The sequence below is a fragment of the Nyctibius grandis genome, chromosome 5 (genome assembly GCF_013368605.1).
Source record: "Nyctibius grandis isolate bNycGra1 chromosome 5, bNycGra1.pri, whole genome shotgun sequence".
NCBI classification, from domain to species: Eukaryota; Metazoa; Chordata; class Aves; order Nyctibiiformes; family Nyctibiidae; genus Nyctibius; species Nyctibius grandis.
In genome coordinates this window covers 64,205,888-64,229,621 of record NC_090662.1, presented here as the reverse complement: position 1 = coordinate 64,229,621, position 23,734 = coordinate 64,205,888, and the positions used below count along the sequence as shown (strand labels likewise).

The following is a 23,734-nucleotide window of genomic DNA, read 5'->3' as shown; positions in this document are numbered from 1 at the left end:
TTACCTCTTTCATGCTGTACAAACAGATCTGGGATCAGACCTGAGTGAAGAGTTACACAAAACATTCCCTGCTCAATAGGGAAGCAATTAAGTGCCCTGCTACCAACTAAAACATAAGGAATAGGGATATTTATTATTTTCTGCTAGTCAATTATCTGATGAGATTATACTGTTAAACTAAACAAGGTAGAATAAAGTGCTTGTAGCTGTAATACTGTAAGTTTGTATTTCTAGATCCCCTCCATTCCTATACCATGTGTGATTCTTTCCATCTATTTAATAAACAAATGAAGTTTTCTGAAAATAAATATTTAGCCAACACCTGGTGAAAATGAGAAACATTTTGGCTGACAGCTGGTCCATTGCAGAAAAAAAGAAGTTCTGTTTTCCTCATACAGAGACTTGGTTTTGGGGAGACAAGCACTAACTTAAAATTTTAGTTATTGTTGAAAATCCAATTGTTCAATGGGTAATGTTTTGACGGAAAATGGTACTTAAAGATTTTTTTTAATAAGTTCAAAGTCCATCATTCTCCTTCTTGGGTTTAAGGGACAGCTAGTGGAAGATGCTGAAGAGTCTTGAAGAAGGATCCCCAGGAAGCAGACATACTTGAGGAGGGGGATTTAAATTGCAGCTTATGATCTTATTGTTAGTTTCTGTTGTTAAAACAAATCCTTACATGGGAGGAGCTGAGTATGGCTGGCTTGTAGTGTGTCTGAGGGCAGGTTAGGTAAAGCACCTGCTCACAGGTGCTCACTCATAATGTGAGTGAAAAACAGCTGGGGGAGGGATGGAAGGGATGTAGAGACTCTAAGAATATGTAATTTAGTCTGATAGTGCCACATATCCAGGGGAAAATGCAATCTAGTCAGCACAAGTGAAAGCCATCAAATACTAATCAAGAAAGATAACCAAAAGGTTTATTTTATAGAGAGGGGGGAGTAGCACCTCTTGGTTTCACAGGCAGAGGTCATTTAGGATTTCTGCACCTTAGTTAAATAAGTGGTTATTTAGATCAGTGGCTTTCCAATTTGCATTCCCCTAGCAATTTCCAGCGAGGCAGAAAAAACTGTGTAGTGAACTTAAAGCAGTGGATGATAGACTTTGATGCTGACATAGAAAACCCCCTCCCTGAAAGTGTTTAAGGTCAGGTTGGATGGGGCTTTGAGCAACCTGGTCTAGTGGAAATGTGTCCCTGCCCATGGCAGGGGGCTTGGAACTAGATGATCTTTAAGGTCCCTTCCAACACAAACCATTCTATGATTCTATGAAAATACTGATTAAGAAAATAGATGACTTTCACCTGTGAAGCAATAACCTTAATTTCAACAAGATGGTGGGGCACAGGAGGAGGACTAGGTCCCCACATGCTGCTGATACCTAAAGGCGGCAGCTTTGGCTGTAGCACCTCGCTGTGGTGTCTCCCTCCCTGCAATGGCCAAGGCCTGAATCCTTCCGGTCAGTAGAAAGGCGCTGCAGTGCCCTGTGTTATGGGTCCCTGTTGGTGAGGCCTCTGCACCCCCATGACTGCCAGCTGTAATTTTCATTACTAAAGCAGGGGGAAACTCCCTGCCCCAGCCAGCACTTTACCCCCCGCAACACTTCGCTGGGATGTACTGCTCATAACTAGTGCCCTCTCACTTTTGCCTCGGGAACGTCTGGGAGGCCACCGGCTGCTGGGCCCCCACGGGGCCTTGGCAGGCTAGGGCAGCCTCTGTGCCCCAAGCCTGGGGAGCTGCCATAACTTCCCCCTCAGCCCTGCTGCCTATTTTTTTCCCTGGCTGGGACGATGGGGAAGCCACAGCAGGAGGCAGGAGGGGACTCTGGTCAGGCCGCCTGCCTCTCGCCCCTCCAGGGCGACCACAGGGCCTTCCCTGCAGGGGCTTTCCCACCTCCGAGCTGGGCTCCCTCATCCCCTGTCACCTGGAAAACCATGAATCCCAACCCAGAAGGCTCTTCCCACCTCAGAGCAAGGCAGATATGGCTGCCCCCTCCTTCCCAGGGAAGGCCGGAGTCAGGCTTGCTCTTAGGGTGTCTGTGCTGTTAGTTAAGGGTAAGAAGGGCAAAACAGTTGGTGTTGTGAGAGGGGACAGCCCCCACTATTTTATCCACCCTGTGGTTTAAATCCATGCTGCACGGCTGTGCCTCCCACTGTGGAGAAGACGTTTGTCCCACCGCCAGTGAGGCCGGGGGCTGTTATTGAGCATCAGCAGCCTGCAGCAGCCATGGCCGCTCAGCATTCAAGCCCTGTGGACCGAAGATTTGTTGCATGCTAACCATTTGTTTAGGAAAAACAAATGAAAAACACAATTTAGAAGCGATTTGAAATGTGTATGTTGGTCCTATGCGCTGAATAAAAGCGGGCCCCTGAAAGGCAGGGAAGGAGTGTGCGGTCCAATAATTAGAGGCCTATTGTCATGCAGATGCAGAAGAGGGGCTGTTTGAAGTGTCTGCCCCTAACTGTAAATCTGGATTTCCCTGACATTCAGGGGACAGGCCTCGCAGGCTAAAGGATGTTTGCTTAACACAACTTGGCCTATATGTAATGGAAGAAATATTGTGGTGAGGGGGCTGAAGACAGTGTTTTCCAAAGTTGGGTATTATTTGTGTGTGTCGGTTCTTGGAACGGCACAAAGGGCCCTCCAACGGGGTCTGATGTTCAGAGGAGATAGCACAGCTCCCTTAAGATTTCGGATCCTAAAGGCTCACTTAAATAACTTCTAAAAGTTAATTGTATGAAGAAATGAAACTTGCAGCATGGTGTACAGGCACAGTGGTTTACCTCATTGTTTAGGTATCAAAGCCTTTGACAATTAATGCTTTCATCAAGGACGAAGTTGTCAGAATATCAAACTGTGTTTGATACAACAGTGTTTCCCAAAGAATACCCTTCTGGACACGCTGATTGTGCTTCCCTCCAGCTTTCACTGAGGAATGTTTTATATGCTTCGCAAATCACAATTTAATAGCAATTATTCTATACATGCTTTTACATTGTTTCAAAAGAACTAACGTGAACTAGGAAGAATCCAATATTTTAAGAGTTTTATTTTAATTAACTTTTTCTTTATTCATCTTTTGTTCAAATTTTTGGAAAGTTGGCAAATCAGAGAGTTACCTTGGAAACAGTTAATGAGGAATCCTATCAGAAAAATTATCTGAAAGGGAATAATGTATATTATAGAATGTTTTTAATTTCAATATTTCTTGTTCAGAATTAATCTTTGTAGTTTTATAAACATCTAGTACACATCGTATATTAGGATCACAACAGTGGATGAAACCCATTAGGTTAAATGCCTAATTAATACAAAACTTGGGTAAGGCACTGTTCCCTTAAAGCAGGTGAAAGTGTTTTCATATTTGGACCTGCTGCTAGAGGTCTAAGAGTTGCTTTTTTTTTCATATAAATTTAAACTTTCCAATGTCATTATCCTATGCATCACTCTGCTCCTCTATCAGTGATGTTTGCAAGGTTTATTGCCTTAAGCAGTATCTGCAGGGAGCTACTCAGAGAACATCATTATTTATATTTCCACAATATAAATAGTCTGAGAAAGCTTTGGCACTTGAGAACATTTTTTTTAATCAGATCATTCCTTACCGGTTCATAAATGCCCTGAGCAATTCCCACTGAAATTACATAGTATTTTTTTGTTTCTTACAGATGAGGAAAAGAAAATAATAGAGCATCAAAACCACATTCAACTCCAGCTACACTGCAATGGTAAGATGCCTTTTTAAAAAAATCAAGACAACTTGTTTAGTGTTTTTTCTTATATTTTTTTTCCAGCTGAAGAGAATAGAGGTCTTGGACATCTTATACAGTTTTAAAGATGCTTTCACTGTATGTGTTTAATCTGCTCATTAGTATCCTGTACAGCATTTCTCAACAAGTGTCTTACTCTTATGGGATTTGTTTGAACACAAGAAACCTCTAATATAATTTAGAAGATCTACTTGGCATATTAGTTTGCCACCTTGCCAGCTGGTGATTTGTGGTTTGTCATCATTGTTACATTTATTACAAAAAGAAAACTAGTACTGAGAATTTTTTTTAAGACTTACCTTTGTTTCAGTGTATGATGAAGCCCACCTTACTGACTGTTTTACTGAAATGAGATCTCTGTAATTTAACGTAGAAGTACAACAAAAGAAGGACAGAGAGTTTGAGGTTTTATTCTTTGCCAAAATCCCCTTGCAAATTTAGTGAGGGGAAAAAAAGGAAGGGTAATTAGCAAGAGAGAAAGAGAGGATGGAGAGAGGAAAGTTTGTGAGTTAGTCTACTGCACTATGAAAAACAAACAAGCGTTGTTCACTGTGATTTACAGCAGTATTTTAGGCTGCATGTTCTGTAATGTTACTCATACTTCTGACATCCCTTTCTGTAGGTTATCTCTTAGACTTTTGTTGACTTTTCCCTTAATTTAGGTTTTTAATTCTGGTTTAGCTTTCTTAATATTGTAAGTGGTCAAGCATCTTTCAGGAGGCTCCTTGTATCTGGCAGAACAGAGCTCTGTTACAGATAAGCCTCGGAGCATGCTTACCTGAAAACCCATACTCCTTAGCTTGTTTCAAGTCTTTTAAGGAAAGGCCTTTACTTCACCTGTAAGTACTTCTCATTGTTTTCTGGATGAAAAGATAAGATCACTGGCAAAAAATGTGAGGTTTTTTTAGCAAAATGTTAGCAAAATTATTTTTCTGCTTCTGTCAGTCTCTTGGGACATCTAACTGAACAAAGAGCAAAGAATAATTCATTCAGTGAATTTTATTCTTTCTCTCTGCCTGTGAAATTCTGTGATTCTGTGAAATATGCATAAAGAGATTTGGACTATTTCATCTATATTTGCTTTTTAAAGTTGATCAGTTAAATTTTAGATTCAAAAAAAACCCAAGACCTGTGGGTGGATTTAGAATAGTTTGCTGCAAGTATTCAGTGTTCTGCCTTGAAGAAACTTGCAGACACTTTCAGTGCAAATAATGAGATGGGTGAATATAAATAAAGGCATTTAGTTCTGAACTATTTCTTCTTTGTACCTATTTGTGTCACAAAAGTGCTGTTTTTCAGAAGTTCAAGAAAAGTAAATAAAGAAAGCGAGTGACTACAGAGAGAAAATTATTAAAACAACAGTGAAATATCATAGAGGTATATTATTATTTTCCATTATTCACCCACACAACTTCAACACAGTTCAAATAAAATCAGGCAGGGTTTCCCAGTCCCAGATTCAGAACAGTGTTTATTTTGCAGTAGAGTCAGTTAAGAGTCTTTTCCACAGGAGCAAATAATGTAGTAGCCAAGAAGTCAGAGTTAATTAGAACATGCCAACGATACTGTTCCCAACAGAAAACATGCAAATACTGTAAACAATCTTTTGGCAAATGCTTTCAAGCTTCCTCAGTCATAAAGGTTAGTAAATCCCTAAACTCCTGGGATATTGAGCCCTGCTGGAATGCAGTGTGCACACTAACGCTCATTCAGCAGTGTTTGCAATAGAATCCTAGAATTTTGATTCTGAAAAGGCTGCTTGCATCATCTTCCCTTCCCCCTTGCTAGTGTACTGACTTCCTACCTGTCTGTGTTACATTTTTTTACGTGTTTAGGTAGGTCAGACATTCTCCCCTTTGAGTCTTTTGGAGCATCTGGAATTTCCTCCATTCAATTTTCCACCTAAAAATACACGAGGCAACAGAAAGCAAAGAAGTTTTCAAGTTTAATTTCTTTAGCTGGTGTCAAACTGAATTATATGATCGGCTCATTTATTGATACACCTGTAGGTAAAAATTTCCCAGCTTAGTAGCTGTACTGTAGAACAGTTTCCTGATGGTTTCCGTATGCTTTTCAACCTATGTACCGCAGCTTGGAATTGGTATTTCCTGAAGAAACTGTGCTACTGGGTTTGATATACTAAATAAAATTACAAACTCAAAAGTTATGGTCAAATTGCTAAAGTAGTAACGTTTGCTTTGTGTGAAGATGTCGACTTTCCACTGTTCTGGAAAGCCAGGACACATTAACATCAGGTTATTGTACTGCGGTAGCACCTAACAACCCATGGGTTTGGTAAAACTATTGTGGTCGAGCACTGTACAAATGCTGCACTGAGTCTTCCCGTAGGTTTAGCTTTACATATTTGACAGTTTACCTGCTCAGAGCCTCAGACCAAGTTTTTTGCACAGCCAAGAAAGACAAAAGACTAAATTTACCTGAATAAGCCTTGCATAAGTATAAGTATGTGTCCCACCCTCTTACAGGAATCTCTGGGAAAGATTGAAGAGGTGGAATTGGTGGGGTAAATTATTGACCAGATTTTGGGATATAGTACCAAACTTGCCTTATTCTGGCAAATGGAAGTACCACAATTGTCTGCAGCGTCTGGTGCCTGCCAAGTTAAAGCTGGTCATGTTTTTACTGTTAGATGCTACTATCATTTACAGCTGATGAAGGTAATGGAGTGTTGGAGAACAGAAACAGAGGAAATGTCAGTAGCAAGGAAAAAGAGGAGGAAGAAAGTAGTAGGGAAATTGAAGTAAGACATACAGGAAATACGTAAATTTTGTCATATGGTTCATATCGCCATCAACTTTATTAGTTATTCCTTGTCTGGCATCTTGCTGAAAAGAGCGAACAACATCAATCCCACAGGTATCTGTCCTTAATTCTTATGCCTCTCCAAAGGCAAAGTACGTTGAACACTATAAATGAGGAGGAAGAAGTAGCTGAAGATGCCAAGAAGCATGTCTGAGTGACTGTCAGCCTGGCTAAATATCCTTTTCCTGGAAAAAGGAATGATGGTTTTGTTTTGTTTTGTCAATGACACAAAATGAAGTGAAAGGCCTGGTAAATGTAGCGTTACTGCTGAAATACATCATAACTGGGGAAACTATGCGAGCTTGAATTGAACCGTTAAGGCATGAATATACTCATACCTAGTATCCTGTGCTTATCCCATGTTCCTGTGTTCATTATCATCTGTAAAGTTATAGCTTACGAAACACTTGGCTCTAAAACGTTCATGATTACTTCACTGGTGAACTGGTTGACAAAATTGTAAGTAAGCGTGAAACTCTATTTTACCTCAGTTTGGGGGGAGAGTGTGTGTGTGTGTCTACTTCTCCAAACACAGAATTATTCAAAGCATGGACAGCCTAATTTCAGGCAGTTTGGTGGCTTACAGTGTAGGTGCTCCGAATAATAACAGTATTGTGAAGCTGAAGTCAACAAAACTATTCTATTTTCTGCCACATTCATAAAAACAAGTAAGAAAGAGGAAGATAAAGCATCGCTAGGTAATGGATTCTCCACAGATTAGTAGTAGTTTCTCAGAAATTGTTATAATGCATCAAAATTAATCTGCTCTAGAATCCTTTGTGTGATTAGCAATGGTAACATCACAGTTATTAAGTTGCCTTCATATCTAAAAACAAGTCTGTAACACTACAGACCTGACTGCTGTAGAATAATCTCAATTAATCTAGAAGTATATAAGTGTATAAAGAGGGAAATAGTAATAGGGACAGACAAAATTGTCATTCCTGTGTAAGGTTTAGGGGTTTTATTGCTATACTGTAGTGGTACAAAAGGTCTCATTGTGAACTACTGGATTTCGCATGGCTTTATTAGGACATTTAAAATGTTATATATATATTATTTTTGATAATGATTTGTTAGGTAGAAGATTTAGTTCATTATCTTTCTACAATACTGCAGAATGAAGCTGAATTCAAAATATGATAAAGTTGTTAAATAAAAGACAGGAAAATAAAAGAAATGGAGCATGATGGGGTTTTGATCATTAAAAAAAAGTTCAGGTATAATGGAGCATTGTTCAGTGTCAGACTAATGACTCTCTGTGAAAGAGAGGAGAAAAAGAGAAAAATTCATCAGATATGAACAGAAATAATTAACTGCTTTTCTTTCTGTCCTGTCTTGGTCACAGAAGCTGACATTCCAATTAGTAGCTATAGTATACAAACGAACTCTCCAGGTTTTGAAAGGAGGTTTTGTTAAAGCTCTACGAATTTGAGGAAAGATGCCATGATGATATTTCTGTAGAAACCAAGGAAGAATAGATGTTGCCCATACAAATTGATTCCATTCATCTAGCCGGATATCTTATTAAAGTAGTTTGCAGTCACAAATGATCATGATAACTGAAATGGAAGGTAGGTAGGTAGGTCCTGAAAAAAGCAATGAAGGAGAGAAACTAGATATTTGGAAGGTGTTCTACTGCTATCAAATGACAGAGGGCTATTTACTGTAAAATTGGAGTTTTCTGAGAATATGTGTTAATTTTCTAATATGTTTAAGAGGAAGTTTAGAAAGGGTTATTAGACATTGGAATGGGCTGCCCAGGGAGGTGGTGGAGTCACCATCTCTGGATGTGTTTAAGAAAAGACTGGACATGGCACTTAGTGCCATGGTCTAGTTGACAGGGTGGTGTAAGGGCAACGGTTGGACTCGATGATCCCTGAGGTCTCTTCCAACCTGATTGATTCTGTGATTCTGTGATTCTGTGATTCTGTGAAGTTGCACCTACCTTCTCCTCCTAGCCAGCAAGGCAGAGAAGCACACAGGTAACTATAAGCATGTGAGTAACACCATGGATGACAAGATTAATCATGGTTCAAAGTTAAGTGTATATGTTTATACCTCTTGAAATTTGTTGGATCAGCAATCATAAAAATGTCATTTCAAAGGAATGTTTCTTCTAATCTATAGATTTATAATGAGCCCAGTTTCAGATTTTAAAGATGAAGGATATGCCTATTCATATATTTGATGTATAATCTAAAATTTTATAGTTCTGTGTTTGCACATGTAAATGAATAATAATAGTTTCTAGAAGGCAGAGGAGGATGTTATGTCACTATTATATTCAGTATTGTATTCAGATCATGGACTCTTTTTTTCACTTGTCTATCAACAATAGCAAGAAAACATTATGCAGATATGACTTTGTGCACGTTCTTCAGTATTTGCAAATAACTTGCTTTAGCCACATCTGCTTCCTTGAGGTAAGGAATTTTGCAGCTGGACAGGAGTGAAAAGAATGTCATGAACCAAAGGTGACTTGTTCTGTAAAGAATGAGAGAATGTTTCCCCTCAGTGAATGTTGTTTCATAGTTGCACATGTATTTGTTTACTGCAGGATGCGTTTAGGGTATAAGAGATTACTAGTATATTTTTTCCAAAAAATAGCACTTTGGAGCGTGGTCAAAGACCAATATCCATTTGTGCTAATCTCTACTTGCCTGAGAACTCTCAGCCTATGTTTTTAATAGCAAATGTGAACCAAATGAAGCAAGTAAGCGGTACAGAAATTAATTGGAGGGAGCACTGAGGAGCAAAGCAGAGAAAATATAGTAGACAAACAGAAGCCAGAATGTTTGATCTTAAAGATGCAGCTTTGCACAGTGTTTACCATACAGGACATCCAACATACTTGCAGTTCTCTCTGTTCAATATTTGCTTTTTAAGGCTGGAGGAGAACTATGAGATTGCAGAAGGTGTTTGCATTCCTCGAAGCGCTCTCTACATGCATTACTTGGACTTCTGTGAGAAAAATGACACGCAACCTGTTAATGCCGCCAGCTTTGGGAAGGTGAGTCTAAACAGCAGTTTGATGCCTTGAGCTCTCACCTGGTTCAGGTGAGTTTGGATTATTGAAAAGATATAAATCATCATTTATCATTAGAGAAAGAGGTATATGAATGGAATCTCTTCTGTATTCAAGTTATTGAACAAAGGCTAAGATTTTAAGTATTTAGAAGGTTGGAATAATTTCTGATCATGACTAAGCTACAGAATACACTAAAATTTTTTATAACTTCAGTCTCTAGCCTAGCTGACAGTGACATGGTATACAATATTGGCAGCCTGGAAGTCGAATACAAGCCAGTGTAAACACATCTGCATTGTGACCTGCACTGCTTTACCACATATATATTTTTTTTTAAATAGAAGGGTAAAATATCAATCACTTAATTCTAGGGCCTGTCTATGCCATTCTTGTAAGCATGATAGAGATATCCGTGAATTAACGATGTCAGCCCACACTGCCAAATTCACATATTGGAGTACAATGCCTCCAGATGTGAAAGTCCAGAAAGCATCTAATGGCATTTGTGTGGCACTGCAGATCCAGGCTGCCAAGTTATCTTTGTACCATGATTTCTTGTGCTTCTGCTTTCCAGTCCAACTCTAGTAAGAGACACTGTGGTTAACTCCAGACTCACAGTGGAGATGCACTCTTAGCACAGATGCAGCTGATGCATTGTCCAGATGTGAGCAGTAAAAGCTGGTTATGCTATACATCACTAGCAGATGTTAATGGCTGGCTAGGATAATTACATAAACTTCTTATTTTGGATTTGCTGGTCAGGTTGACATTTTTCCTCTCAGGGAAAAAACAGGATGATATTTTTTATATGTTTAATTTTTTATTTAAAACTGAGATTTTTACTCTAGAACTGTGTCACAGACCTTTAAAAACTTCTAGGCTGTGAAAAAAAATAAAAGTGTAGAGTTTGCCACTGTTTTTGAAAATGCTTGCAAGCACGAATCTGAAGCCAGTTGTTCTGCAAGCTACTCTCTTCTAGTGTTTGCAACATCTATTCTATAGAAGTGCTGGGTATTCAAAGAAGGGAGAACGTTCGTAAGGTAGGTGCCTGTGTAAAGAGTAGGTGAAGGAGAAGAATGTATTTAATGAGGTGTCATTTTCTATATTGCATCTCTAAGTGGGCAGCTTAGCAAGGCAAGTAAAATGTATCATGTTTTAACATTACTATATTTGTTTTGTCTTAAAGACTTGTATAGCTCAGTTGATTCTGTTAGGTTTCTGTTTAAATACACTGCGTAAGTGTGAATGAAATCATTCGTTCTATGTATTATTGCTACCAAGTGGTAAGTATAGTGGCAACGTAATTTAGGAATAGATGAGAACAAGAAATAGATTTCACACAGGCTAAACACATTTGGAACATGGGTAAAATTTACATCATGCTACTTTTGCTGCTACTAAAAACTTCTATAATGTGTAAGGGTAAATATTCTGAATTTATTTAATCAGAATATAAAATTTACCATGGACTTCACCAATTCTTCAGTACACATCAGTCTTGTTACACTGTGTATTATTCCACTCTTCTTCTTCCCTGCCCCTCATACACACACACTTCCTGTTCATCAGTAGGAGTACCTTGACCTAGCAGGAGAGATACAGTGTCTTCCATCCAAAAATCATGGCATTACAGATTACAGTGTTTTTTTCATATGCTGTGTTTGAAGTGTTTTCCACTTGGCTGCAATGAAGTTCTGAAGCAGTGATGCATGAAATTTGTTTTCCCTTTTTGTGGAGAGGAAACCATACAGAATCATCCTAGTACTGCCCATGCTCCATATGGCCATCATTTTTGGATCTGGAAACTGAGGCTTCTGCACAGGTGTGTCCAGGAACCTCAGACAACACTGGCACAAACACTGAAGTGAAACAGGCTTCTGCATCTGCAGAACCTGGAGCAGACTCCAGTGATTCTGTCCAACCTATTATTGCTAAGAAAATGTACTGCATGGTCATAAAGATATGAAAAGCAGACACCCACTTCATGCAATCAATAGCTTGCAGTCAGCTTCTCCTTAGGAGCAGGTACAGGGATGAAGTTTTAGCCAACAGGCTTGTTATCGTGTGACTTAAGTACTGTATTGGCAATGTGTGTTGCATAAATGTCTTGGAGGCAGTGCAGTGAAATAGGTGCTGTTTGAGGGCTTCCACACTTAGCTGCTGAAACAGAGACCGCAGACATGTTTGTCCTCATTGGGAATCATCAAGAGCCTTACAGCTGTCATCTCCTCCAGAGAAAGGAGTTAGTTGTTCTGTAAAATTGTAGACAGTTCGCCTTTCAATAGACCACATTGAATTTATGATTCATCTTTGAACTTTAGCTCTGTGGGCAATGTTAAACATTTAGGCTTTTTCTTCAACAGACTGGTAGTTTTTAGAAAGGACATGGAATTCAGCACACTAAAACAATCTGTAAGAAGTAACATCCTAATGTGCTGTTACATACTCAGTTACATCTCAATTAACAGAAGAGTGTTGATTTCACTTTTAAAGATAACACTTGAGACATACGAAACTTGCCTGCAAGTGATCTCTCCAAATTAAGGTTTTTGTAGACAACGCTTCAGCCCACGCGAACTTCTTAAGCCTGATATAAGTCAAATATATCCACAACAGAGCATGGAAGGGAGAACAGACAAGTCGTTCATGAACAGCTGAAATAATGGACCTTGTTTCCAACCATCTCCTGTGTTCCCTAAATCCATAGCCTTACCTAAATCTTCTGTAATATCTCCATGTTTCCCTGCAGTATGTTCAATTATTTCCAGGTTCCAGTCGCTACATCAAGGTCTTTCTTCTTTCAGTTTTCTCACACATCTGCTGCACCTTCTTTCTACATTATTTTTTAGATTCCCTTGTGTCTGTCTGTCTATTTGCCTGTCTCTTTTTCTCTCCTCTCCCCATGCTGACAGCTGGGCAAGAAGCAGCACATGGGGTGGCTGTTCAGAGCAATAGAAGTGTTGACTGCCTCGTAGTCATGGTTGTCCAGTCAGGCAGTGCCAAATGGCTCAGCTGAAGCCTGAGCTTTCTTCCCTGTCTTGTCCTCAAGCATTAAACATCAATATGCTCTCCTCACTGTCCAGTCAGTGTGTTCTGTTAAACTTCTAGGACATGGACTGGACCTCAGGCATTTGGTAATACTGGATTAACGAAGCAAAAATTGGTCTAGGGGGTGAAGGGATTAACAGAGAGACAGTAATATCTCATACACTGTTTCCTGCGGAAACCAGACTAATAGCAACAAAAGTAACAAGAAGAGGAAAGAACAGAATAACTATATAAACATCTTTTAAAAAGCAACCTATACTCCTAAGCCACTTAAAGTACATATAAAATAAGGAAGACTCTAATATGGTTATTGGTGTGCCATATTCTTATATGACAAAGGGAGCAGTAGCTTTAATATGTTAGCCAAGATTTTTAGCGCTTTACTCACCCAATTAATATGTAAAAATTGCAGGCAGTTTTGTCTGTACTAGCATCTGCCAATGTGCTAATAGCTACACCACCCAGTCTGTCATTACAGAACTTTGTGTTGCCTGCAAAAGACGGGACAAAGCACTCTTTTACCCATATACTTTAATTAAACAGTGACTAGGGAGGACCCTGTATTTGCTGGTTACAGCTCGGCATCAGCAAGTGGAGACTCCAGTGTTAAACTTCTGCCCTTACTCTAGGCAGTAAAACATATTATATTCAACGGGATCATTATTTCACCCAAAAGTGAAACAGAATAAGTAAAACTGTTCCACGCAACCAGTGAGAAGACAGGGAAGTAAAGTGAGGAAGGGCAGGCACGTCACTGAGTTATTAACAATAAAATGTGACATACGAGAAAAAGCTTTCTCACAGTGAACATGTTTACGCTGTGAATTAGTCTTCAGGTAGAAGGAGTGAAAGCTCTGTTGCTGAGGTCACTTAAAGAAAATAGCAACCTTGTGCCCCTCAGCCCTGTGCTGCAAATGCCTCGGGCCCTTCTCCAGGACCCTGTGGACTCTGAGAGCAGTTTAGGGTGTTTCCAACTGGAAGTTCTGCTGCAGCCTGTACCAGGGAGGGCTGAGCAGGTGTATGTTTTTTTCTGAGAAACATGTTAACATAAAATGCCAGTGATAGTTAATACACTGAGCTAGGAGTTATGGTGGATGAAGGCTCTGACTCATTATTCTCACTAGGTTTATTTGCAAAAGGTAAATCATTCTGTATTGGGGCCTTCACTGAAACAAATAAGTTACTGAAAAAGCAAGAATGTTTTGAGCATTTCCAAGCCCCTCAGTAGCTATTGGATATGAATGGGTGCCATAAGGCTTCTTGGTTCGCTCCTAGCTGCAGCATGGCACCCAGCTGTTCAGCTGGGTTGGCAGGTCTTTGAGTTTCTCTTTCACTTTTATTTCCAACACTGATTTTTGTTCTTTGTTTCTTCTGTGACCCTGTATGAACCGTATTTTCTTAATGAAGCTCCTTGCAGATGTAATCTTCCTCCTTAGCACCTGTTTCCCCTGTCATCCATGCCCTCAGTTTACTGCTTTAAATTTACTGTGCAGTGATAAGTCACCTCCCGGACCCTGCCATACCTCTTACAGAGAGCATTTAGCTTCTCGTGGTGCAATCTCTTTCTCAACCTCATGAAGTGTTCTTCCCACAACTCCTATATGCCCCCTGGAGGTTAAATACTTTCCTCTTTTGTTTTTCTTTTTTTCTTTTGGTGCTTTCCTGCCATGTCTTTTGACAAGCGATAATAAATTAATATTTGAAAAGGAAAACGAAGGATGCTGACACTTTGCAGGGTGGCTCTCTCCCAGCCTGAGGTCCCTTTACATCACTCTGGCAGCATAAAGAGGTTTAACATGGATGCATGCTCACATGAACTTTAGAGCCTCTTTGTTGCTCCCTGACTGGCTTTGCTGTAAGTGAAAATTAAATTCCAATAAATTTATTTCACTAAATAAAGAAGGATAAAGTCCACAATAGATTTGTAATATTGGTTAGGAAAGAGATCTTTTACGTTTCCACCCCATTTCCAAAAAATAGGCTGAAGCACAGTTATACCAGCAGAAAAGTGCTTTTATTCCAATAGTTTGCTTTGCTCCAGGGAGGTACAAGCTGTACTAGCCAGAGTCCTCTTTTATCACCATGCACTGTCTCTATGCCCAGAAATTTTGCCAGTAGGGCTGCTCTTCCAAGAATGATTAGCATAACTAGGATTTACCATTTCATGCTATCATACTATATATATTTAATATTTTAAAAGGGCAGAGAAGTAGCCTTATCGAAACCTCTTTGATAACGACAGTGAGATGTGATTGTGTTCTGTTTCATCATTTTGTTGAAATGCACACGTCTGGAAATTGCCTGCTGTGCATATGGGATACTTCTGCTGAAGATGATCTTTTTTTCCTGTACTCTCAATTTGCTTCTAAGTAGCATCAATAGTAACTGGTATAACAAAGCCAAATTTACTCTTAGTGCTCTCTTCTGATAGACTAAACCAACACTTGCTTTATTATGAACAATTACTACATATGGAATGTTTTTTTATTAGACTTTCTTCTAGTCAATATAGAAAAGAAAAATAGAACTAGGGAAAAATCAGTCTAAAGCTGAAGATGTGGTTTCTGTTACTGCATCGAAGGACCATATCAATCTGTCAGCACTATCATCTGAGCCGTCACTGCTTTTCCTTCATCCCTTTTTAACAGCTAAGGTTCCTGACTGAAGGGCATTTAACACCAGTACGACTTTTCTTCCTGATGCAGAATCTTCTAAGCCAAGCTCCTCTGAGGAGGCTATAATAACACAAGTACTGCAGAAGCAAGTGGCCATACAGGTGTGGGGAATGGGGCTTCTACAGTGTAACTGGAAAGCTCTTTGCACCCTTGGCTCTGCTTCACAGATCCCTTGTGTTATTGCAGGTTGCTGACTATTGCTTTTTTCTCCTTGAGCTTGGGGAGTAAGAAAACCAGCAAGGACACCTCAGTTTCTTTGGAGTGAGTTTCCCTTTCCCAAAGATTTGCCCTCTAGCAAAGAGATTTTTACTGTCTTTGCCACTTCAGGCATCTGGCTTCTAGTTAGGTCTTCAGCATGAAGTAGAGCGGCCTCTGGGCTGCTTTACCTCATGCCCTGTTGACACATCCCAGAGGCTGTTCTTACAGCACAGGGTCTGCCAGAGTGCAGGGATCCTGGCACTCAGCCTTTTCCCACAGATATGCTGGGTGATGGCAGTAAGCATGTTGGCACCAGTGCAGAGCAGGGGGAGTTGTGCAGGGTGTTGGATCTGCTTGGCTTCAGCAAGTCAGCACTGAAAGTGGCTGCAGCTCAGCTAAGCATCTGAGTCAGGGCATTCAATATTTGCAGCTTTGTTGGGATGCAGTAATCTGTTTGATCATGCCTTAGGCTGAATTCCATCTGGCCGGTGGAGCTGCTGAAGGAGGATATTATTGTACATAGATGAATCTGAGGAGAGCTCTCACAAGCTTCACTAAAGGGTCCAGTTCAGTTGGAGTTCCTCATGGTGTCTAATCTCCGCAGCAGGCAGAATTGGGCACAGGCATTAAAGAAGGTGCCAACAGGCTTCTCTGACTTGCTTTGCAGTATATGTTGAGATGTATCAGTGCTTGAAACAAGATCTTATCCTGCACCTAGACCATGGCCTGTTCCATAAAATTATGAAAGTGAGTGGAGAGAAATTGGAAGGTTATTGGATTTAAACGGACAACAGATCTGGGGTCAAGAATACTGGACCCGTACACTACAGCCTTCTCTCCTGGGCCGTGCAAGTAAGCGAGCAAGGAGTAAAGAGGGTATAGACACAGTCATGCCTCTTCTCCTTTTCTTCACAGTTTGGTGGATTTGGGGGATAGGAGCGATATTTTGTAGTTGACTGATTTGATTATGGTCTTTCTTATCAATGGATGTTTCTTGGGGCAAAGCTTTTGTGACCTTTTCCTCAAGGTAATGTGTTGTTAGGCCAGCCCCAAGCCATCTTTGAGCCAAAAGGTACCTGTTACCACAGGTATTAATAACAGACTGTCTCAGGAAAGGTTTTTCAAAAGCACTGAAGCAGATGGGGAAACCCCAGAATGATCCAGCTGGAGCAGTACCAGGCCAAAGATGAATAAGCCTAAAAGTCCTACACTTATCATATAAGATCGAGGATATCAGCATTGTTTGTGTTTCTCAGCAGTGAGAGTAAGGAACGCACAGCTGTGTGGGAGTATAATTATATTTAGCATCACTGGTTTCTTTCCTGCTGCCATGGCAAAGAAGTTTAAGACTGAAACACTACAATAGAATTTGGTAAATAAACAGAGATCTTCTGTACTTGACTTCATAAAAGCAAAGCATGCCCTCTAGATATGGGGTTGAAACCTGAGCTGAGATAAATAGAACCAGGCCTGTTATGAAGAATTGTCATCAGAGGAAAGAGAATTTATTCCACTGTATTTAGAATCTTTCTAGAACCTCTCAGAGCTCCAGAGCCTGGAGCCCGAAATCCGTTTCTCACTCTGGCAGAGTGCAAATGCTGGGTTGCAATTTAATTTGATTTTACTTCATTACTCTTCGAAGTTCGAGAAGCATGGCTGGAGTTATTTCAAATAGAAAGGAACAAGAGTCATGAAGAATAACATTCTTCTAAATCAGATGCACTAACAAAATGAACATACCTTTTGAAAAGGAGCAATTTAAATTATTCCAGGGAAAATACTTCTAAAAGTCATCCTCTGCCTATTGCCACCAGAGCAAAATTTAACATTTTGACACATGGAGGGAAGAAAACGGACGTCAGAAGTTTCCAGACATCTTTGGTTTATTCCCTCCTTATTTGTTAGCACTAAGATGCATAGGATGCTTTGTAATATGGTTTGGGTTCTTTTTTCCCTGTTTTGTTTTGGCATCTCATATCATAGAAGAATTTAGATGGAATAGTTGGGAAACATAAATTTCACAGTTTGGTAGTGAATGCGATGAGGAGCAATGGGTCACAGTGTGGGGAAGAAGGCAGAATAAACAATACATTGCTCATTTTAAAGCCTGTCTGGCTCTGCTTGTGTTGGAATGCCACAGTGCTGGAGATGTGAGGAGAGATGCAGTGGCAGACATTACAGATGGCAGTAATCAGGATGAAGGAATGCACCTTTGCAGCCATTTGTGGGTAACAGAACAGCTCCTGCAGTTAGCCATGTCTAAGGTTAATAGGTTGTGCAGACTGCAATGCAGACCTTTACACAGGAAGTGCATTTTTCTAGTTATTGTTCATAAGGCTTTCTCTGTTTTGTATGGATGCTTAAGTAACTTATTTCATTTTTATTCCATTATTTTAAGAATGACCAGAAATACAAGTAACCAGATATTTAATTCAAGTTTATTCAGACACCTCTACTAGGTTTAAAAAGCCAAAATGGGATAAAAATCCCATTAGCTGCAAGATCTGTGCAATATATGTTGAATGTTGCACCACCAGTGTTGTAATCTCAGTGTGAGAGAATGATATGAGAAGACTTTTCTTTCCTACTTTCACTTTGGCTGCCCCATACATTCAGAGTGGAAAGGTTACTCCCTGTCAGAAAGGAAAAGGTCTCCTTATGTTCTATCTGCACAGGCATTCCTAAAACCATGCATCATCAGGATTGTCTGCAAAAGGGTTAAACATATGCTGGCCTGGATATACTAGTCCTCTGAAAAGGTGTAAACTATATATATGTTGTCTTATAATGTAATGACTTCTGGCTCTTACATATACAGTAAGCAATCACCAAAAGAACGATGGAGTTGCAAAAGATAAGGCAGTTCTTAACATTTTTTTTTCAATCAAGAAAGGCATACAATAGGCAGAAGGCAAGATAAAGTCTTGAGCAGGGGACAGAGGAAAGAGAGGGAGAACCCAACTGAAGTTTAGAAACTGAGAAAGAAATTGAAGGAGCATTGGTTTCTGAGGCTAATATAGTAGGTGCAGAAGTTACTTGCATGTGAAACTTCTGGTCTACATCTGTCTCAAAACCGAAAAGCCAAGTAGCATAAAATAATGCCTAACAGTCAAAACTGCCACATAATTTAGGTGGAATTTTACTTGGAAAATATAAAACCTGTACCCTTTTACTCAGCAGATCTCATAGGGCAGCTGGGTTAGTGGTCACTTTGGAGAAGTATGAGATGAAATTTCAGTTCCATTGAAGGACAATGGTAAAAGGCCCGTTCACTCCAAAATTCCCTTGGATGCCACCCATGAGATCTTTTTACCACTGCTTCTGTTGAGAAGCCAGCACAGCTGTGAGAATGGGGACTGGGCTCCATTTGGAAAGCAACTCAAGCTGCATAGTCTGGTCTTGGTTCGTTAGCTTGCACAACTCCACTGCAGTGATGAAAGGAAAATGATCCAACTTGGTTTTCAGATCTGAACCTGAATTTTCATGTCCGACAAGTAGGAATTCCCTTCCCTCCCCACCCAGCTGTAAAATTAACTAATTTTCTCTGTAGATCTTTAAAAGTTAATAAACATAAAACACAATGATGATGTATTTTATAGGGTGACTTTTCAGGCTGAAAGCATGATTTAAAAATCAACATTTTGGACCCTCTTCTTTTTCCATTTACTTTAGCACACAGTGAACTCTACTTTGTCCTGCCTGATCTGACTTCCTCTCTCATTTCAGGGAAATCTCACTGCCTTTGGCAATATCATTACATAGGGATTCGCGTAAACGTAGCTGAATATAAACATTTATATGAACAGCTAGTTCATTTAGTACTTGACTTGTTTTATTCCAAACAAAAATGTAAATACCCATGCTCATGTGTACAAGCACCCAAGCATGAGTATGCCATGTTATACGTATTTTACATATGTAGCATTAGATCAAAAGTCCTGACCTTTTTTTTAAAGGCTTGCTAGATTTTTTTTAAATTATTGGTAAAGTATATTTTAAGTGATGCATACTTTTCAGCTGTATTCTGAAAGGTGTATCTCATTGTTTAAAATGTGCTGGATTTAAAAAAGAAAAAAAAACAAAGAAAAGAAACAGGGATCATCTGATCAACTGCTCCATTATTCTTCTCTTTTCCTGATCATCTCTGCCCTGGCATGTAGAAATTGGCTGATTTATTTAAATCCCGGGAACTCACACGGCATATGGTTCATAAAGCAGCATTTACAGTGTGCATTGTAACACTTCACCACTACTAGAAAGACTTTGAAAGTAATATGGATTCATGTTCAAAAGAAAAAATAGGGTAAAAGTATCTCTAATAGTAAGGTTTACTTGTGAGTTTACTGCTGTAAAATCAACTTTTGGAGAGGAATGCTGTTTTCTGAATGACAACTGCTACCAAAAAGAAAAAAAAAATTAAAAAAAAATCCCCTAACCCAAAAAAAACATCCTCAGAAAGTAGTTTTTCAACACTGCCTTTTTTCTCACAGCCTTGTGGAGCCCCCAACCCTGTCTGCAGAAAATGAAAGAGAGAGGGGTGGGATTAATGTGTAATTAAAGGGAATTTGGAAGGCTGAGATGTTGCGGAATGTTAGATCAGTAGCTGGAACAGCATGTGGTGTTCTTTAGGCAGGCTTCATTGAATCCATACAAAAAAAAGAAAGAAGGGCTGCTTGCCTGTCTGCTCATTTATCAAACAGCTAGGCTGAACTTTCACAGCTCCACAAAAGTGTTTTACTGTTTGCTGAAGTTTTGCTCCAGAAATTAAAGCTGAACAACCTAGCGACTCTGAGTCTATGCTGCATTTTTGACATCAGCCACGTTGTGCAAAGCTCTTGGAAACAAATGCAGGTCAATTTTTACATGATACAAAGGGAAGCTGATTGTACATTTGCTAGAAAAAAAAATGCTATTGAAGAAATGGTCAAATATGTGACATTGTAATGTCTTTATTTATATAGCACCTTTTGATCCAAATACGTGTTCCAGAGCTTTCAGTCATCAATCAGGATTAAATATTTATCACGGTGGCAAAATGGCTAATGGAGAAAAAAAATCTATATTATTTAATCAATTTTAATTGATGTTTTCTTCTAGTTGAGCTGTTATTTTCCATCTTATATGCCTGTTTTCCTTTAATATTAGTTGGTGTGTTGCCCATTGAGGAAACGTTTAACAATTCGTATAACAAAACAATTAAAATAGATTATAAATTTAAAAAGGAAGAAATTCTTTTTGCAAGTGAATCTTCAAGGCTTATTGCAGTCTTTCTTGCATGTCTGTTCTGCCAGAAGAATTTTCCTCCTACTGCAGACCACACTGAGAATCATGTTCAATCCTGTGAAGTGCTGAGCACCACCTTTCCAGCAACTACAGCAGAGGTTTTTCATCAGGACTAGCCTGGTTGACAGAGTCTCTGATTACTGAAGACACAATCTACATTCATTAATCCATTTCCTTAAATGCATCTGGCACTAAAGGAGTTTTGTTTTACAGTAGCAACATTCTTTCAATTTCTGCTGACAGACTAGAGTCCAGGTTCATGATGATACCCTGCTGTTTCTGAGATGCACTTGTTTTCCGTAGAGGATAAATTGATTATGAGCTATCTTTACAAAAGCAACAGTGAGTCTTCCCTGGTAGAAGTGGTGCCCCTGGCAAATACCAAAATCTTTTCAGGAATCATCTTTTAGAAAAAGGATTGTTTAGTGGCAGGGTTGTGAATGTCTTTAGAGAACTGTGGCCTCCAAGATTCTCAAAAGGAAAGTTTCCTCTATTTGCAGCAAAACCAAGTTTGTTGATCCTGCAAACTGACATCAGTAAAGAGTAGTACGATTCTAAGTACAATCCTCCTTAATTTAGAGGCAGAACCGTTCTTAGATTTTTAAGGAAATGTATTCTACTCCGGTAACTTCAGAAAGTCTTTATTTAAATTAATGGTAGTTAATGGAATTATATTAAATTTTAAAGTCTCTTTCCCCTCTTTTATTAAAGGAAAAAATCAGAAGCTTTATTTCTGATTTCCCCTGCCAAGTATTTTGCTGACATTGCAGTACAGTTTTTCTACTTTTCTGTCTTAACAGTCTAGATGAAATTAAGCATTAGTAAATGTGCTTTTCATTTTTTTTCTAATATCAGTTCTATTTATTTGCAGATAATAAGACAACAGTTTCCACAGCTAACGACAAGAAGACTTGGAACCAGAGGCCAATCAAAGTAAGCAGTATATGGTATTATTATCATCTCACATAGGGTCCCATTTGGTTCTGACTTTACTGAATAGAATAGTATAAGATCAGGAATAGTTTGTCCAGTTGGGGGCTTAAAACCCAACTTTGAATAAGGTTCCATTGTCGTCTTTACATTGTCTTATTGATTCAGCAGTGATCCTGCAAAGGTAGTCTAATGGAGACCTTTTACTGATTTCATGAGCAATATTTTCCATATTGTTCCTATAACTTTTTTCATCTCAACTCAGTTTACACAATGTAAAGGACATTCACACCCAGGAGTAATGGAGCTACTACTCTTGGAGGCTGGGAAATGACAGCTGGTTAACATCATGTTTCAGTTTCGAGGACAAGTGGCAGAAAGCTATCAGAAATTTAGGTAGGAACATACATTGGCCTAAACAGAAATTGTCCTCAAACCTGGATTTAACCACCATTTTTCCTGTGTAATGAAATCAAACATATCTTTAAGTGATCAAGGAGTTAGTTTATTGCCTTACCCAAAAGATGGTGCTTCCTGGAAACAGTTTGTCCTAATTCCAGAATACGAAATTGATTCAGAAAGAAGAATGTACTTCCTGGAGTATTTGACTTTTTCCAATTCTTAACAAGATGTGATTCTACTAATTTATAAAGAGGATATAGTGATAGTTTTATACTTACTTCTGATTGTGGACTCCATGAAATTTTTCCAATGGAGCTTTGGATCTTTTTATGGCAAACGTAAGCCCTCTAAAAAAAAAAAAAATATATATATATATATATGCTTTTCTTGATTAGCTTTCACAGAATCCTACAGAGTAGTCTAAGTGTAGTCTCTGTAGATCACAAGTGGAAAAGTATGGAGGGGGAAATGAAAAGCTGAGATGGTGTGTTTGCAAAATTTTGCTGGTAAATCTTCTCTTTCAAAACAAAGCCTAGAAATACAATATTGCTAAATGCTGAGAAACAAATTCACTATGAGAATTGAACTTACATACTGAAGCTAGAATGACCCACTCTTGAAAGGAAAAAATAAATTAAGATACTAAAAGAAATGCCGTTAAAATTAATTTTACTGTGGTCTTCTAACAAGTGGTCCATGCCAAGCAGTATCTCTTTGATGGGACCAAATTCCTTTCCCCCACCTTGAGATTCTCCTAATTTTTGTAACTCAGCTTTCTTTTTCTAGAGCAGTCATATTTAAGCAGTTAGTTGAAGATTTGAAATATCTTCCCAAATGCAAGTTCAGAGCTACCGTTACATCACTAATAACAGAGTTACCAGAAATCTCTCAGGTGCAAATTCTGGGCTAGTCCAACAGCATATTAGGAAAGCATGATAGGTCTGGACTCAGAGAATCAGGATTTGGCACTGAATATAAGTTCTTTGGAAGTTCATAAAGACAGAGTGAAAGTGTGCACAAGTTGCTTTATGGAAGCATTCATATAAGAGTACCAGCTGTAAGCCATCAAATCACTCTGACATTGGCTACAACTTTGTTATTTGTCTTCCCATTTAATGAAAGGAATGAGCACTGCTGTATTTCCAAACTGGAGCTCCTCCCACAGCGCCAGGAGTCTCTCAGAGGGGCAAAATGTTCTTGATCTGCTGACTGAAGGTGTCTTGCATCTCCAAAAGCTATGTCTCTTTACTCTCAATGAGGCTAAAAATCAATGAGACTTAATATTTCTTGCATATTTTCACCCTAACCTACATGCCTATCAGAGGGGCTTTCAGGTCACATACTCCTCTCATGCCACCTTTGCAATGGTTCTGCGGACCCTATCTAGCAAATAAGAAGGGGTTTCTGTAAGGCATGCTGTCTGTGCCCTGCAAAATCCTTGGCCCCTGAGAGTCCCTGGTCACCTCTGTGAGGGAGACCATAGTCACTCAAATTTCACAGCCTCAGTAGGTATGAAATTGAGCTCTTCTGCTCCAAAAGAGGATGTCTACATCTTCGTGAGTGGTTAACACCCCA

General features: G+C 39.2%; 1 protein-coding gene across 1 annotated transcript in view; it reads left to right on the top strand.

The window, feature by feature from the left end:
- RFX4 (regulatory factor X4) overlaps positions 1 to 23,734 on the top strand; it is a 99,568-nt gene that overhangs the window by 25,282 nt on the left and 50,552 nt on the right. Inside the window, exons 6-8 of the mRNA XM_068401756.1 lie at positions 3,673 to 3,727; positions 9,482 to 9,605; positions 21,699 to 21,760. Coding sequence (XP_068257857.1) covers positions 3,673 to 3,727; positions 9,482 to 9,605; positions 21,699 to 21,760 — 241 coding nt within the window. The remainder of the gene's footprint in view (positions 1 to 3,672; positions 3,728 to 9,481; positions 9,606 to 21,698; positions 21,761 to 23,734) is intronic.